Here is a 17,120-nt window from a genome sequence, read left to right as displayed (position 1 = left end):
CTTATAGGGGAGGAGCCCAGCCTTTAAGGGGGGCATCTTATAACGGGAGGAGCCCAGCCTTTAAGGGGGGCTTCTTATAGGGGAGGAGCCCAGCCTTTAAGGGGGGCTTCTTATAGGGGAGGAGCCCAGCCTTTAAGGGGGGCTTCTTATAGGGGAGGAGCCCAGCCTTTAAGGGGGGCTTCTTGTAGGGGAGGGACCCAGCCTTTAAGGGGGGCTTCTTATAGGGGAGGGACCCAGCCTTTAAGGGGGGCTTCTTATTGGGGAGGAACCCAGCCTTTAAGGGGGGCTTCTTGTAGGGGAGGGACCCAGCCTTTAAGGGGGGCTTCTTGTAGGGGAGGGACCCAGCCTTTAAGGGGGGCTTCTTGTAGGGGAGGGACCCAGCCTTTAAGGGGGGCTTCTTGTAGGGGAGGAGCCCAGCCTTTAAGGGGGGCTTCTTGTAGGGGAGGAGCCCAGCCTTTAAGGGGGGCTTCTTGTAGGGGAGGAGCCCAGCCTTTAAGGGGGCATCTTATAGGCAACAGACCCTACAAATATAGATTCAATGATTCCTTTTTCTAAACCCTAAGACATTGTTATAGATACTTATATACACTACTACTACTACTACTACTACTACTACTACTATCATCATCATCATCATTAGCCTAAGTGAATTATTATTGTTATTATTATTATTATTATTATTATTATTATTATTATTATTACTTGCTATATTCCTATTATTATTATTATTATTATTATTATTATTATTATTATTGTTATTTATTGGTTTATTTCTACACATTCAAGTTTATAAGCTCGTGTTTGTATGTTCGTATGTTTGTTATTTGTTCGCTCGCTCGCTCTCTCTCGCTCGGTCTCGCTCGGTCGGTCTCGCTCTGTTTGTGTGTGTGTGTGTGTGTGTGTGCGTTTGTGTGTTTAATTGCTATATACATTGTTTTCTTCCTCCTCCTCCCCCCCCTTCTTCCTCCTCCTCCTCCTCCTCCTCCTCCTCCTCTTCTTCTTCTCCTATTCTACTTATTATATGTTATTCCTCCTCCTCCTCCTCCTCCTCCTCTTCTTTGTCTGTCTTTGTCCTCCTCCCCCTCCTCCTCCTCCTTCCACTGATCACAAATTCATATAGACATTTATTATACAAAAAGGAGGAGGAGGAGGAGGAGGAGGAGGAGGAGGAGGAGGCAAGTTAAGGCTTTCTAGAGTGTGTGTGTGTGTGTGTGTGTGTGTGTGTGTGTGTGTGTGTGTGTGTGTGTGTGTGTGTGTGTGTGTGTGTGTGGAGGGGGGGGGGGGTTAAATATAAGCTATGTACATATGTTTGTTGGTATCTTCTCTCTCTCTCTCTCTCTCTCTCTCTCTCTCTCTCTCTCTCTCTCTCTCTCTCTCTCTCTCTCTCTCTCTCTCTCTCTCTCTCTCTCTCTCTCTCTCTATTTTCTCTTTTTTTCTTTATTTGTGTGAGATAATTTTCTTTAATTTTCTTTAATTTTTCTTTTATTTTCTTTGTACATATTTTTTTTTCTTTCTTTCTTTAGTGTTTGTCTTTTTAGAGCTATCTCACTATCTCACTTTCTCACTTTTTCTCTCTTTCTTTATTTTTCTTTCTTTCTTTCTCTCTCTCTTTATCACCTATTATCACATTATTTTCTCTCTCTCTCTCTCTCTCTCTCTCTCTCTCTCTCTCTCTCTCTCTCTCTCTCTCTCTCTCACACACACACACACACACACACTTAAGAATATCTACATGTGTGCGTTTCCTCATGTGCGTCAAACTCTCGTGTGTGTACGCATTCTAACACTGTGAAATATATGTGTGTGCGTATGTGTGTGTGTGTGTGTGTGTGCGCGTATGACCCACACACACACAAACAACAACAACAACAATAATAATAATAATAATAATAAATAAAATAAAATTAATTCGTATAAAAACACAGAAAACGCACATAAAAACAGACATGTGTGTACGTTTGTGTGTATGTGTGTGTGTATGTGCATCTTTCTCTCTCACACACAAAAAATAAAGTAAATAAATAAATAAATAAAAATAATTGAACAAAATAAAATGTAAGTCAATCTCTCTCTCTCTCTCTCTCTCTCTCTCTCTCTCTCTCTCTCTCTCTCTCTCTCTCTCTCTCTCTCTCTCTCTCTCTCTCTCTCTCTCTCTCTCTCTCTCTCACACACATCCGTCACAACAACCCCAAAATCATCAGCCATTTCCACACCTCCGCATCACCCCCTGGCACCCCTCGGCACCCCTCGGCACCCTCCCAGCTCAGGACACGCCCGGCTCCATGGCAATGTGTCCGCTGATGGGGTCGTAGGAGCCGGCCAGGTAGTACAGGTCCTCCTGCTCCTGGCCGGGCCCGTAGCGCCTCTCAAGCTCCCGCCGCCGCTGCCTGTACTCGGACAGCGCCACGACCTCACACTTGTGGGAGATTGTCTGCACGTCATTCTCGTCAGTGTGCGGGGACTGGAAGAGTGCGCCCTGGGGGGAGGAAGAGGGGGGAGTAAGGGAGAGAGGAAGGGAGGAAGGGAGAAGAGAAGGGATCATGTTGGACTGAATGTTATAGAATGAAAATTTCACACTCCAAGACTGAATGTTTAGTTCATGAGTTCCATGGAAGAGTTCACGTGATGCTAAGCCTCTGGCGGTACACACCAGGCCGTGGAACAGTCCTGGGTGCAGCACCCACACAGCTGCTCAAGCATCTGCTGTGTGGGTGTGGCAGTGTGCAGCCTGACAGGCTGGCAGCCTCACTGGCCTGGGTGTGGCTGGCAGCCTGACAGGCTGGCAGCCTCACTGGCCTGGGTGTGGCTGGCAGCCTGACAGGCTGGCAGCCTCACTGGCCTGGGTGTGGCTGGCAGCCTGACAGGCTGGCAGCCTCACTGGCCTGGGTGTGGCGGGCAGCCTGACAGGCTGGCAGCCTCACTGGCCTGGGTATGGCTGGCAGCCTGACAGGCTGGCAGCCTCACTGGCCTGGGTATGGCTGGCAGCCTCACTGGCCTGGGTATGGCTGGCAGCCTGACAGGCTGGCAGCCTCATTGGCCTGGGTATGGCTGGCAGCCTCACTGGCCTGGGTGTGGCTGGCAGCCTCACTGGCCTGGGTGTGGCTGGCAGCCTCACTGGCCTGGGTGTGGCTGGCAGCCTCACTGGCCTGGGTGTGGCTGGCAGCCTGACAGGCTGGCAGCCTCATTGGCCTGGGTGTGGCTCCTCCACTAGTAATCTTTCAAATTTCTTTGTTTATTTATAACAAAAACTAACCTGATCACTTTACTGATAACTCACGCTGCATTTTTAATGAATTGACTGGCTAACAGCCACTGACATTAACTTTTGGGAGCTGTGAACACTTCTGCCTTGGCCCCCCCTGGAGGGACCAGTGAGGCAGCCGGGTGCTGAGATACAGACAGAACAGACAGTGACTTGCTGGAGTGCTCACCTTGGGCTCCGTCAGCCGGCGCCCCAGGCCCTTGGTCTCCTGGGGGTGGTAGAACCACTTGACCTTGACCACCATGTTGCCGCCCCAACTCTGCCACATGTGTTCTATGCGGCCTATGTAGGGCTGGTCAGGCTGGCCGGCAGACAGGAACACTGCGCAGTCCTCGACCTAAAAACAGGGAAGGGTAGTTTAGAGGGGGTCAAAGGGAGGGGAGGGGGGAGGGGGGGGGGATTGTAGTGCATTTGTGTATAAGATTTTTCACATTTTCTCTCTTACTCTCTTACTTTCCCTCTATCTCTTTTTCTTTCTCTGTCTCCCTTTCTTTCTGTTTGTCTCCCTCTCTCTCTCTCTCTCTCCCTCACCTTGATCATCTCCTTCCCTCTGACAATGGCCTTGAAGTACTCCTTCTTGCCCTTGCCCTTGGCGCCGGGCCTCTTGAAGCCCTTCCCGTACCACCTCCACAAGTGACGTTCAGGCAGGAAGGGCGCTATTTTCGACTTGCCGGAAGGGTGTCGTTTTTTCCTCCTAGCTCCGCCGCCCTTGCCCTGTGGGGGGGGAGAGTTCTAGGGTGAGTGTGTGGGTCCTCTGGGATGTGGGTGTGTGGGTGTGGGTACTGTGGGGTGGGTGGTATGGGTGTGGGAGGGGGTTTTGTGAGGGGGTGTGGTGGGTTGGAAGGAAGGAAGGAAGGGAAGGGAAGGGAAAAAAAGGAAAGGAAAGGAAAGGGAAGGGAAGGGAAGGGAAGGGAAGGGAAGATAAGGTAAGACAAGGGAAGGGAAGGGAAGGGAAGGGAAGGGCAGATGAGGGGAGGTGAGGTAAGGGAAGGGAAGGGAAGGGAAAAAAAGGAAAGGGAAGGGAAGGGAAGGGAAGAAGGAAAGAAGGAAGGGAAGGAGAAGAGAAAGAAAAAGAGCGAGAAAGACAGACAGCCAGCCAGACAGACAAGCTCAAAACAGGACATCAAACTACATACAGAAAAAACACATTTAACAAAACAAAACAACAGACATATCAAACAGAATTCAATGCCCTTTCCAAGCACATCAACTCCTTAATTCCTTCTTCATCCATCTGCTGAGAATTGACCTTAACCCGGGACCAGTGACAGGCCAAATTTGTGGCTTTACCGTGTACCAGCTACAGGTAACTCTTGATTTATGCGTTTTTTAATTAACGCGGGGTCCAAAATCCAAATCAATGTTTAATTTACACAGTTTTTTTCACTTATACGCGATATTCTATGGAGTGTCCGCCAGATGTCTCATGCAACTGGACTCACACGGCCACACAGCTGAGCTCAGTTCTTCCCGCGCGCCACTTGAACAACAATACAGTACGTCGCTGCTACACGGTAAAGCCACAAATTTGGCCCGTCGCTGCTACACGGTAAAGCCACAAATTTGGCCCGTCGCTGCTACACGGTAAAGCCACAAATTTGGCCCATCGCTGCTACACGGTAAAGCCACAAATTTGGCCCGTCGCTGCTACACGGTAAAGCCACAAATTTGGCCCGTCGCTGCTACACGGTAAAGCCACAAATTTGCCCCGTCGCTTCTACACGGTTGATAAAAACACCGTTAGGTCAAACTTAGATTTTTCACTTATGCAGCCCGCGGAGTTTGGCGAAGTTGATGTGTTGGAAATGGACCACAGAAATTAATATAATAATAATAATAACAATAATAAAGTTAACTTAATATTATCAATGGCTACTGAAATAATTGACATAGATGCAATAGAATGAATAATAATAGTAATAGTAATAATAATAATAATAATATCAGATGGTAATGTTGCATAGGACTTCAAACTCTACAAGATATTGAAAGAAAATCCAAAAAATGAGATAATTGAAAATGCTTACTTAGAAAATCATTGAAGAATATGAAGAAAATTACGAAATATATTTAAAAAGAAAAGAAAAATTATTACATTGATACTTTTTGAGATAATGAAGAGAAAAAATACTTTGATAATAACAGTAATAATAATAATAATAATAATAATAATAATAATAATAATAATAATAATAATAATAATAGATTGTAATATTGCATAGGACTTCAACCTTTACAAAATAATACTGAAAGAAAATCCCCCAAAAATGAGATAAATGAAAATACTTAAAAAATCATTGAAATTTATGAAAAAAATGACAATAATTATGAAATGAAAATATATGAAAAAGAAAAATTATGATGTTTATACTTTTTTGAGATAGTTAAGAAAAAAACTTTGATAATAACAATAATAATAATAATAATAATAATAATAATAATAATAATAATAATAATAATAATAGTAATAATAATAGTAACTTAGGGATAAGAAAGATTAATATATATCTGAAAAAAACAACATCCATAAAAACAACAACAACAACAACAACAACAAATAGAAAAAATTTATAAGCCTACAAAATTATTAGAACTCTGAAAAAGAAAAAAAAGAAGGAAAAAAAGAATAAATTAGAGGGAGAAAAAATCATATTAAAACAAACTTAAGAATTTACAAGAAAACTTACTAAGCATAATTAACTAACATCCATTTATTTTGATTTCTAAGATAGGCCTATATGATTTTTTTTACTTTCCATAGGCCTACATATAAAAAAAATATAGAAATTAATTAGGAAAAGAATTAAGTTGTAACATTATTTTTGATTTCTAAGATAGGCCTATATGAAAATTTTTACTCTGCATAGGCCTACATATAAAAAAATAATTGAGAAGAAATTAATTAGGAAAAGAATTAAGTTACAAGAGATTTATTTTGATTTCTAAGATATATGACAATTTTATTTTGCATAGGCCTACTGTACATATAAAAAATTCCTTTGCATAGGCCTACATACATAAAAAAATAATTAATAAGAAAATAATTAGGAAAAGAATTGAGTTGCAAGAGATTTATTTTGATTTCTGAGATATATGAAAAATTTACTCTGCATAGGCCTACATATAAAAAAAATTATTAAAATTTGACTTTGCATAGGCCTACATATAAAAAAATAGGAAAAAAATTAAGTTGCAGAGATTTATTTTGATTTTTAAGATATATGAACATTTTACTTTGCATAGGCCTACATATGAAAAATGTTACTTTGCATAGGCCTACATATGAAAAAAAATAATTGAGAAGAAAATATTTGGGAAAAGAATTAAGTTGCAAGATATTTTTCTGTCTATAAGTACAGGAATATTTTTTTCTACATAATTAAATAAAGAATTGGCTATTATTTTTTTCCCAATTAGGCCTATTTCTATTTTTTTCTCTTTATAGGTCTATATAATTAAAAAAAAGTAATTATATGCTCCTGTTTCTTCCTTATTCAATTATCTATCATTCTCTCTCTCTCTCTCTCTCTCTCTCTCTCTCTCTCTCTCTCTCTCTCTGTATCTGTCATTCTCTCTCTATCGAAGCTAACCTTCTCTCTCTCTCTCTCTCTCTCTCTCTCTCTCTATAACCACCAATCTCTCTCTCACTCCCACCCCCCCCCTTTGTCTCTCTCTCTCTCTCTCTCTCTCTCTCTCTCTCTCTCTCTCTCTCTCTCTCTCTCTCTCTCTCTCTCTCTCTCTCTCTCTCTCTCTCAATCTCCCCAGCACCTCTCTCTCTCTCTCTCTCTCCAGCACTCTCTCTCTCTCTCTCTCTCTCTCTCTCTCTCTCTCTCTCTCTCTCTCACACACCCCAGCATCCCCTTCTACCCCCCCCCCTTCTGCCCCCCTCCCCCCACTCACCACATCCTTCCTGGGGGTGTACTCGCTGTCGCTGCCCCCCCCCTCCGTCTCCCCCCCCGAGGTGGTGGGGGTGGAGGGGGTGGTGGGGGTGGTAGGGGGGGCGGACTCACCCCCCTCCTCCTCGTCCTCCTCCTCCTCCTCCTCTTGGTAGGGGGTCGTCGCCCCCCACCCCCCCTGGACAACCCCGGGGGGCTTCAACCGGAGGGTCAGGTCGATGTGGGGGGTGTGGGGGGGCTTGTGGGGGGGGTCAGGGGGGGGCTGGAGGTGATGTTTCTTGACCCGTTTCCGTCTGGTCTTGTGTTTGAGGGCGGGGGAGGGCGGGGGGGTGGGGGGTGGCGGGGGGGTGGGGGTGGGGGTCAGGGTCAGGGGGGTGGAGGGGGGGGTGGTGGAGCGGCTGGTGGTGGTGGTGCTGCTCCTCCTCCTCCTCCTCCTCCTCTTGTGGCCGCCCCTCTTGGTGGTGGTGGTGGTGGTGGTGGTGGTGGAGGTGCGCTGGTGGTGGTGGTGGTGATGGTGGTGGTGGTGGTGGTGGTGGCGATGGTGGTGGTGGTGGTCGCCTGTATTAGGGGGGGGGGAGGGGGAGTCACACACATCTCCATTATTTACCTTGTCCTCCTCCTCCTCCTCCTCCTCCTCTTCCCCTCCTCCTCCTCCTTTACAGTCTTCCTCCTCCTCCTCTTCTTCCTCCTCTTCCTCCTTCCGTCTTCTCCGCACGTTGGCCGTCGTTCTCTTGTTCTCCTTCTCCGTTTCCTCCTCCTCTTCCTCCTCCTCCTCCTCCTCCTCCTTTTTACTCCTCTTCTTCTTCTTCTTCCTCTTATTAGTGGTGTTCGTGGCTATGGTCGCGCTATCCTTCTTCTCCTCCTCTTCCTCCTCCTCCTCCTCCTCCTCCTTTCCTCCGCTCCTTGACTTCTTCCTCCGGGGCTCCCTGGTGTCCCCTCCCTCCCCTGTGGGCCTCCTCTTCCTCCTGTTGAGGCTCATCAGGGGGTTGGGGTCATATTCTGGGGGAGGAAGAGAAGGTGAGGGTTAGGGGAAGGGTGGGCAGGGGAGGAAGAGAAGGTGAGGGTTAGGGGAAGGGTGGGCAGGGGAGGAAGAGAAGGTGAGGTTTAGGGGAAGGGTGGGCAGGGGAGGAAGAGAAGGTGAGGGTTAGGGGAAGGGTAGGCAGGGCAGGAAGGGAAGGTGAGGTTAAGTTAGACAAATTCAGACTCAACAAAGACATAGGCAAGAATTGGTTCACGAGTAGAGTGGTGGATGAATGGAACAGGCTTGGGGGCCATGTTGTGGGTGCCAATACCATAGATACATTCAAGAAGAGGTTGGATAAAGCCATGGATGGTGAGGTGAGGTGGGGTTGAGCCAAGGTGACTTGACTCTTGAAAACCACAAGTATGAGAACTCTAGTGCTTTAATAAGGTCTGACAAGTTAAGGTAAGCAGCACATCAACACACAGAAGAACAGAGGAGGGACGTCAATCACTATGCCGTCAAATTTGAGTGCTATTAATAGGAAATTAGACTCACTCATGTTCCTGTGTATTCAAAAAGGACTTACATTCATTAAACTTCACAATTATATTTACTGTTATTGTCAACATGAAGCCATTTCTTTAGTTTTATGCTTTTGAATATTTGTCCTGTGAGAGAAGGCAACCACTCCCTCCTGCCTGGCCTGCTGGACCCCCACTACAGGACCAGTACAGGACAAGTATTTTTCGTTGATTTAAATTGATCTAAATCCCATGACATAAATAATTTGACATCAATCCAAACAGCCCGGGCAGTGGCTCACCATGGACGGGGAACTCCGGGGGCAGGAGGCGGATGTCATCAACGTGTATCTTGCCAGCGTCTCCGTCGTCAAACTCCACATTGACGAAGTTATGGCTGGCTTCATGGGCGGGCGACGAGGAGGGGGCGATGGAGCCTATGGGGGGAGGAGGCATGAGAGGGGGAGAAATGGATGGAAGGAATGGGTAATCTATTTATTATTTTTTTTACAACAAAGGAGACAGCTCAAGGGCACAAAAATAAGGAGACAATAATAAAAAAAAAAACGCTACTTGCTGCTCCTAAAAAAAAGATTCAAAAGATGCATATGGGTGATGGGTGGACATGGGTGAATGTATGGATAGATGCATTTTGTTACTGTATTCCTTCTTATTTTAACTATTTACACACACACACACACACACACTCACCAGGGTACAGGGCGCGATATTGCTGGGACCAGAAAGCACAGACTCTTGTTCCTTCCTCCAGAAACCTTGTAGTGCCTGGCTTGACCTCCTTCCACTGTGAGAGAGAGAGAGAGTGAGTGAGAGAGGGAGAGAAAGAGAGAGAGGGAGAGACAAAATACTATAACAAAACAAAAATTAAAAGGAAAATTAAGACACACACACGCACACACTCACACTGATACTGGTTAACTCTTGCATAAGGGATTTGGACAGCACAGGGATGAAAGAGTGAAGATGCTGGTTAACTCTTGCATAAGGGATTTGGACAGCACAGGGATGAAAGAGTGAAGATGCTGGTTAACTCTTGCATAAGGGATTTGGACAGCACAGGGATGAAAGAGTGAAGATACTGGTTAACTCTTGCATCAGGGATTTGGACAGCACAGGGATGAGAGTGTGAAGATGCTGGTTAACTCTTGCATAAGGGATTTGGACAGCACAGGGATGAAAGGGTGAAGATGCTGGTTAACTCTTGCATAAGGGATTTGGACAGCACAGGGATGAGAGTGTGAAGATGCTGGTTAACTCTTGCATAAGGGATTTGGACAGCACAGGGATGAAAGAGTGAAGATGCTGGTTAACTCTTGCAGAAGGGATTTGGACACCACAGGGATGAAAGAGTGAAAATGCTGGTTAACTCTTGCATAAGGGATTTGGATAGCACAGGGATGAAAGAGTGAAGATGCTGGTTAACTCTTGCATAAGGGATTTGGACACCACAGGGATGAAAGAGTGAAAATGCTGGTTAACTCTTGCATAAGGGATTTGGATAGCACAGGGATGAAAGAGCGAAGATGCTGGTTAACTCTTGCAGAAGGGATTTGGACAGCACAGGGATGAGAGAGTGAAGATGCTGGTTAACTCTTGCAGAAGGGATTTGGACACCACAGGGATGAAAGAGTGAAAATGCTGGTTAACTCTTGCATAAGGGATTTGGACAGCACAGGGATGAGAGAGTGAAGATGCTGGTTAACTCCTGCATAAGGGATTTGAACACCACAGGGATGAGAGAGTGAAGATGCTGGTTAACTCTTGCAGAAGGGATTTGGACAGCACAGGGATGAAAGAGTGAAAATGCTGGTTAACTCTTGCACACCCCCACACACACCACCCACCGAATGTTCCAGCAGCTCCTCCCGGCAGTATATATGAGGCCGTGACCCCCTCTCTCCATCCATGACCACCCCATAGACGTCGGGTGGAGTGATCGGCACAACACAGCCAGCGTAGAGGAGTCCATCTTGGAGCACCAGCACCCGAGCCTTGTCAACCAAGTCTCCAACCTCAACCACACACACGCTGGGCTCTGGGGGAGTGGAAATGTGTGGTGAGATATGGGTGGTGAAATGGGTGATGAAATGGGTGGTGAAATGGGTGAGAAAATGGATGGTGAAATGGGTGATGAAATGGGTGATGAAATGGGTGATGAAAGTGGTGGTCAAAGGTCAAGGTCAAGGCCATGCAAGGTGCGTCTCTCCACGAGCTAAAATATGAACCAAGTCTGAAGTCTCTACGATGAAGAGAACCGAAGTTACGGCCAAGCTGACATTTTGTGTGACCTTGACCTTTGACCTTTGACATAAAAAACTTCATGGGTTCTATTCTGGATGGACACGAAGCTTCCCTGAAAAATTGGTTATAATAATAATAATAATAATAATAATAATAATAATAATAATAATAGTCACTTACCAGGGGATTGAATGACCGACTTGGGGGCATCAGATGTAGTAGTAGTTGTAGTAGTAGTAGTAGTAGCAGCAGTAGTTGTAGTAGTAGTAGTAGTAGTTGCAGTAGACGAGACAGCTGCCATAGTCGTAGTAATAGTAGGGGTAGTAGTAGCAATAGTAGAAGTAGTAGTAGTAGATGCCTCCTCTGGACTATCCTCAGAAGCAGTAGTCGCAGTAGTAGTAGCAGTGGTAGTAGTAGTAGTATCAGTAGTAGTAGTAGTAGTAGTAGCACCAGTAGTAGAAGTGGTAGATGGTGATGAAATTGGTGATGAAAGTGGTGATGAAATTACTACCACACCAGAACTTGCAGTAGTAGTAGTAGTAGTAGAAGTAGTAGTAGTAGCAGTAGTAGTGGTAGTCGTGGCACTGCAGTCAATCAGATTAGAGGAAGAAGAGGTGATTGAAGAAGAGGTAGAGGTGGCTAGTCTTCCTTCTCTTCTTCCCCCTCTTCCTCCTCCTTCTTCTCTTCCTTCCTCCTCCTTCTCCTTCTCATCCTCGGACTCGTCATGCTCAGGGGCTGCCAGGGTTGAGTGCTTCTTGAGGGACCTGAAAATAGTAGTAGTAGTAGTAGTAGTAGTAGTAGTAAACTCTTCCATAGGGAATGAAAGAGTGAGGATGCTGGTTAACTCTTGCATAAGGGATTTGGACAGCACAGGGATGAAAGAGTGAAGATGCTGGTTAACTCTTGCATCAGGGATTTGGACAGCACAGGGATGAAAGAGTGAAGATGCTGGTTAACTCTTGCATAAGGGATTTGGACAGCACAGGGATGAAAGAGTGAAGATGCTGGTTAACTTTTGCATAAGGGATTTGGACAGCACAGGGATGAAAGAGTGAATATCCTGGTTAACTCTTGCAGAAAGGATTTGGACAGTACATGGATGAAAGAATGAAGATGCTGGTTAACTCTTGCATAAGGGATGAAAGAGTGAAGATGCTGGTTAACTCTTGCAGAAGGGATTTGGACAGCACAGGGATGAAAGAGTGAAGATGCTGGTTAACTCTTGCATAAGGGATTTGGACAGCACGGGGATGAAAGAGTGAAGATGCTGGATAACTCTTGCAGAAGGGATTTGGACAGCACAGGGATGAAAGAGCGAAGATGCTGGATAACTCTTGCAGAAGGGATTTGGACAGCACAGGGATGAAAGAAGGGAGGATATTCAAACAAATTCGTACCCTCCCCCTCTCCCTCTCTCTCCCCCTGCCCCCCGCCCCCCTCCCCCCCCCGCCCCCCCTCAGCACCCACCTGTAGAGTGCTTCCATAGTCAGTTGCTTCTCTGCTGCACTTTTTCTCTTCTCCTTGTCTCTCAACATTGCTCTTCGTGTGAGGGAGCCGCGACCCCTCACGCCCCCCGCCCCTCCTCTCTTCCTCACCCCCACCACCACCCCCACGCCCCCTCCCCCCGTGACTGGTGGTGTGGGCGGCGGTGGTGGTGGTGGTGATAGTGGTGTTGAGGTGGTGTTGCGATCTCTGTCTCTCTCTCTGTCTCCTTCTCTTTCTCTCTCTCTTCTTCTGTCGCTGTCTCTTCCTCCTCCTCCTCCTTTCTCTTCTCCTCCTCCTCCTCCTCCTCCTCCTCCTCCTCTTTCTCCTCTATCATCGCGATCTCTTCCTTCTCCTCTTTCTCCGTTGGTCATGATCTGAAAAAATTATTATTATTATTATTATTATTATTATTATTATTATTATTATTATTATCATTACTATTATTACTATTATTACTATTATTATTATTAGTAGTAGTAGTAATTAGTATTGAGAGAGAGAGAGAGAGAGAGAGAGAGAGAGAGAGAGAGAGAGAGAGAGAGAGAGAGAGAGAGAGAGAGAGAGAGAGAGAGAGAGAGAGAGAGAACACTCCTCACATTCTTCCTCTCCTCCTCCTCCTCCTCTGCGTCGGTGTTGGAGTGGTGATGATTGTGGTGGTGGTGGTGACCGTGGTGGTGGTGGTGGTGGTCCTGGGGGGGCTGCAGGGGGTAGTGGGGGTGCGGAGGGGCCTCCTCGTCCTCCTGCCCCCCTTCACGAACCTGGGGGAAAAAGGGGGGCGTTAGTGGGGGGCGGAGGGGGGAGGGAGGGGGAGGGGGGATGGGAGGGTAAGGTTATGGGGTGTTTAATTTTGGGTTATATTTTGTTTATTTATCTATTTGTGTGTGTGTGTGTGTGTGTGTGTGTGTGTGTGTGTGTGTGTGTGTGTGTGTGTGTGTGTGTGTGTGTGTGTGTGTGTGTGTGTGTGTGTGTGTGTGTGTGTGTGTGTGTGTGTGTGTGTGTGTGTGTGTGTGTGTGTGTGTGTGTGTGTGTGTGTGTGTGTGTGTGTGTGTGTGTGTGTGTGTGTGTGTGTGTGTGCCTGTACCTTGAGCTCAGGGCGCAGCGTGGGGCGCACCTTGGCCTTGGCGTGGTGGTGGTGGTGGTGGTGGTGCAGGAGGTGCAGCGTGATGGCCTTGGGCTTCTTGGCCACGATGGTCTCCGTGGCGTCCTCCTTGCTGGGCGAGTGTTTCTTGGGCCGGCCGGGCTTGCGCTTCTTGGAGGACGACGACGAGGACGACGACGACGACGACAGCGGCGGCGCCGCCTCCAGGTCTGACGGCGAGGACTCGGCCGTGGCCGCCGCGGCCGTGACGCCGCCGCGGCGCGCCGCACACGCCTCCTCCGCCTCCTCGGGGCCCGACGCGGCGCGCTGCTCCGGCGGGGTGGCGGCGGCGACGGCGGGGCACTGGAAGGGCGGCCCCAGGGTGGGCGGCGCCGTGTCCTCGGAGGAACACGACCACCGCCGCCCCGTGGACGCCGTCGCCTCGTCGCCCGAGTCGTCGCGCCCCTTGGGGCCGTGGGCGGGGCTTGCGGGCAGGGCGGCGGGCGTGGTGGTGAAGGTGGCGGTCAGCACCGGCGGTTTGAGGATGGACCGAGTGCCGCCCCGCCCCGCCCCGCAGTGCCCCGTTGGGGCTTCCGTCACCCGCTCCAGCACGGGCGGCGATAACTCCTTCTGGGGGGATTTTCTGCTGCTGTTGCTGCGGCCTGGGGGGCGGCCGGCCTTCCGGCGCCCCGCGGGGCGCGGGGACTTGTGGTGCAGACGCCGCTTGGGGGGCCTCCCGGGGCCGCGGCGAGGCGGCGTGGTGGCCGCGGTGGGGGTGACGGCGGCGGCGGTGGAGGTGGGGGTGGTGGGGGCGGCGGGGCTGGTGGCGGGGCCAGGCCCGGGGGCGGACCCGCGGCGGGGCGTGAGGCGGGATAGCTCTCGCTGCTTCTCGCGGTATCGTCGCTGCAGCTCCGCCAGCTGCAGGCGCATGTCCAGCTCCGCGGGGTCCATCACATCGCGCCCCAGCCCCGCGGCGCCCGGCCCCGCGCCGCCCCGCCCCGGGCCGCCGCCGCCGCACGCCTCGCGCTGGTGCTGCGCGGCGCGCGTGGCGATGAAGGCCTTGGCCTCGCGCTCGCTCTGCGGGCTCTTGTAGCTGCGGCTGTGGTCCCGCGCCTCTGCCGCGCGCCCGGGCGTGGCGGGGCACGGCGCCTTGGCGGGCGTGGCGGGGGAGGGCAGGGCGCGCCCGGGCGTGCCGGGGCACACCGATGCCTTGGCGGGCGTGACGGGGCACGGCGGGCTGAAGGCGGCCAGGGCGCTAAGCGCGCTGCTGGCGGTGATGGTGGTGGTCAGCGCCGCCCCCCTGCTGCTGCTGGTCCGGGCGGCGGCGGCGGGGGAGGCACGACAGCCGTTGGTGGCGGTGAACACCGCACACGTGGTGGCGGTGTTGACGGCCGCCGCCGCGGTGGTGATGGTGGTGGTGGCGGTGGTGGTGGTGGGGGAGGCCGTGGTGGTGGCGGCGGCGGGGGGGGTCGGGGGCGCCGCCGCCCTGGTGAAGACTGGGGCGAGTCGGGGCGGGGGCGGGGGCCCGGTGGGCACGCTGGGGGAGGTGGCGGCGGCGGCGGCGAGGGATGAGAGGGGCGAGAGGGGCGTGGGTGGCCTGGGCGGCGGGGGGGCGCGGCGCCCCTGCTCCTCCTCCAGGATGCGCTGCTCCGCTAAGGCACACAGAAGGCTGAGGCCGTGCAGGCCGGACATGGCGGGGCTGCCGGGGCTGCCGGGGTCGGGGCTGCCCGGGGCGGGGCGCGGCGGCGATGCGGGACTCAGCGCCGGGGCGGGGGAGGGGGGGCTGTGGGCGGGGGTGGGGGACGGCAGGGGTGAGGGCAGGGGGCGGAGGGCAGGGGTGAGGGGGCGGTGGGGGTGTGGTGTAGGTGGTGGTGGTGGTGGTGCAAGGGGTGGTGATGGGGGCGGGGGAGGGCGGCGTGGCGGGGGTGGCGGCGGGACGGGGCCGGGGCCGGGGCCGGGGCGGGGGCCGGCGCCGGGGCGGGGCCGGGGGTGGTGGGCGCCAGGGGCCGGGCGTGGGCCGCGGCGCTCTGGCACAGCAGCTCCAGGCCGCTCAGGTCCAGGGCGGCGGCGGGGGGCGTGGCGGGGGGCTGCGGGGCGGGGCTCAGGCACGGCGGGGGCGTCAGGCAGTGCCGCCCCGCGGGGCACAATCGGCACGGGGCGGGGGAGGCCTCCTGCTGGCCCTGGGGCGACGGGGACGGGGGGGCGCAGCAGCGGGGCGGCTGCTGCTGCTGGTCTGGTGCGGCCTCGGGGCACAGCGCCGGTGGGGAAGGCGAGGCCAGGCCCAGGCGGGGCCGCGGCCCGGGTGACTTCCGCCCCGGGGGTGTGAAGGAGCCAGGGCAGGGCGGCGGCGCAGCCTTGGCGGGGGTGGAGGTGCGGGGCCCCGGGGGGCGGAGCCGCGGGGGCCGGGAGGCGGGGGGCAGGCATGGAGAGCCCCCGCAGCCCCCCACCATCTCCCGCTTGACAGGTGAGGGCTGGGGCGCGTGGTGGTGAGCGGGGGGCGAGGCCGGGGGCGGCGCCCCGGGGGTGCAGGCGTCGTCCCTGGGGGGCCCCGCGGGGGAGGGCGCCTCCTCCTTGATTTCCTGCTTGATGGCCAGCGCGGCGGCCTGGGGCAGCCCGGGGGGCGGCGCGCCCTGCTCCGCGGCGGGCGTCTCGCTGGCCAGCGCCTCGGGGGAGCCGCAACCCCGGGGGGCGGTCAGTTCAGGCAGGCCGTTGCAGGGCGATGCCAGGTCCGGGGCTGCGGCGGGGCGCGGGGCGGGGTGGGGGAAGGCCGGCAGGGGGAAGGGCACGGGGTGCGGCCCCTGGGGCAGGTAGTAGGGGGCGGGGGGGTAGAGGAGCGGCGGCCCCAGCTGCCGCAGGGTGACGGCGCCGCCCGGGGCCGCCGTCGCGGGGGGCGCCGCGCCCGCAACGGTGACGGGGTGCGCCTTGGGGTCCTCCTCGCCGGGCGTGGGCGGCGCGGCGTGGGCGGGAGTGTCCTCCCGCTTGATGGGCGGCGCGTGGGCGTGCGGCAGGTGCAGCAGCGCGGCGGCCGCGTGGTGCGGGGCGTGGTGGTGGTGGTGGTGGTGGTGCAGCCCGCGGTAGTGGTGCGCCTCGGGGGGCGGCAGCAGCAGCTGGTGGGGCGGCAGCACCACGGGGGGCGCCGCGCCGTACCCCGCGGCGGCCCACACCAGGCCGTGGCCACCGGGTTCTGGGAGGGAGGGGGGCGTTAGTGGCGGGGGGCGCGCACACACACACACACACACACACACACACACACACACACACACACACACACACACACACACACACACACAGCCTGAAATACATACACGGCCACAACTACGTACACAAGCTTTGATACGTACATGCACAGCTACATACACAGGAAAACAGATAGACAGACAGATAGACAGCCATGCCTTCTGTCCTCCCACCAAGCCATGCGATAGAGAGAGAGAGAGAGAGAGAGAGAGAGAGAGAGAGAGAGAGAGAGAGAGAGAGAGAGAGAGAGAGAGAGAGAGAGAGAGAATTAGTCCACATAACACCACCGTCACCACATCAATATTATCATCACCACTTCTTCACCACAAGCACATCAACACCACATCGAGTCATCACCAATCACCACCACCACAGTTATCATCACCACATTAAAATAACAGGAAAAAACACTTAC

General features: G+C 52.4%; 1 protein-coding gene across 1 annotated transcript in view; it reads right to left on the bottom strand.

Moving 5' to 3' along the window:
- Nucleotides 1–2,059: 2,059 nt before the first annotated feature.
- Nucleotides 2,060–17,120, bottom strand: part of LOC126988990 (uncharacterized) — a 19,164-nt gene continuing 4,103 nt past the window's right edge. Inside the window, exons 5-16 of the mRNA XM_050847455.1 lie at nt 15,302–16,652; nt 13,472–15,251; nt 12,987–13,148; nt 12,373–12,764; nt 11,086–11,669; nt 10,509–10,699; nt 9,355–9,448; nt 8,946–9,080; nt 7,163–8,157; nt 3,794–3,976; nt 3,432–3,599; nt 2,060–2,476 (exon numbers count right to left, since the gene is read on the bottom strand). Of these exons, the coding sequence (XP_050703412.1) occupies nt 2,264–2,476; nt 3,432–3,599; nt 3,794–3,976; nt 7,163–8,157; nt 8,946–9,080; nt 9,355–9,448; nt 10,509–10,699; nt 11,086–11,669; nt 12,373–12,764; nt 12,987–13,148; nt 13,472–15,251; nt 15,302–16,652 (6,248 nt within the window). The 3' untranslated portion in view covers nt 2,060–2,263. The remainder of the gene's footprint in view (nt 2,477–3,431; nt 3,600–3,793; nt 3,977–7,162; nt 8,158–8,945; nt 9,081–9,354; nt 9,449–10,508; nt 10,700–11,085; nt 11,670–12,372; nt 12,765–12,986; nt 13,149–13,471; nt 15,252–15,301; nt 16,653–17,120) is intronic.

Source organism: Eriocheir sinensis, unplaced genomic scaffold, assembly GCF_024679095.1.
Source record: "Eriocheir sinensis breed Jianghai 21 unplaced genomic scaffold, ASM2467909v1 Scaffold103, whole genome shotgun sequence".
Classification (NCBI taxonomy): domain Eukaryota; kingdom Metazoa; phylum Arthropoda; class Malacostraca; order Decapoda; family Varunidae; genus Eriocheir; species Eriocheir sinensis.
Note: the sequence above shows the minus strand (reverse complement) of the source record. Positions and strands in the feature narration are given on the sequence as shown.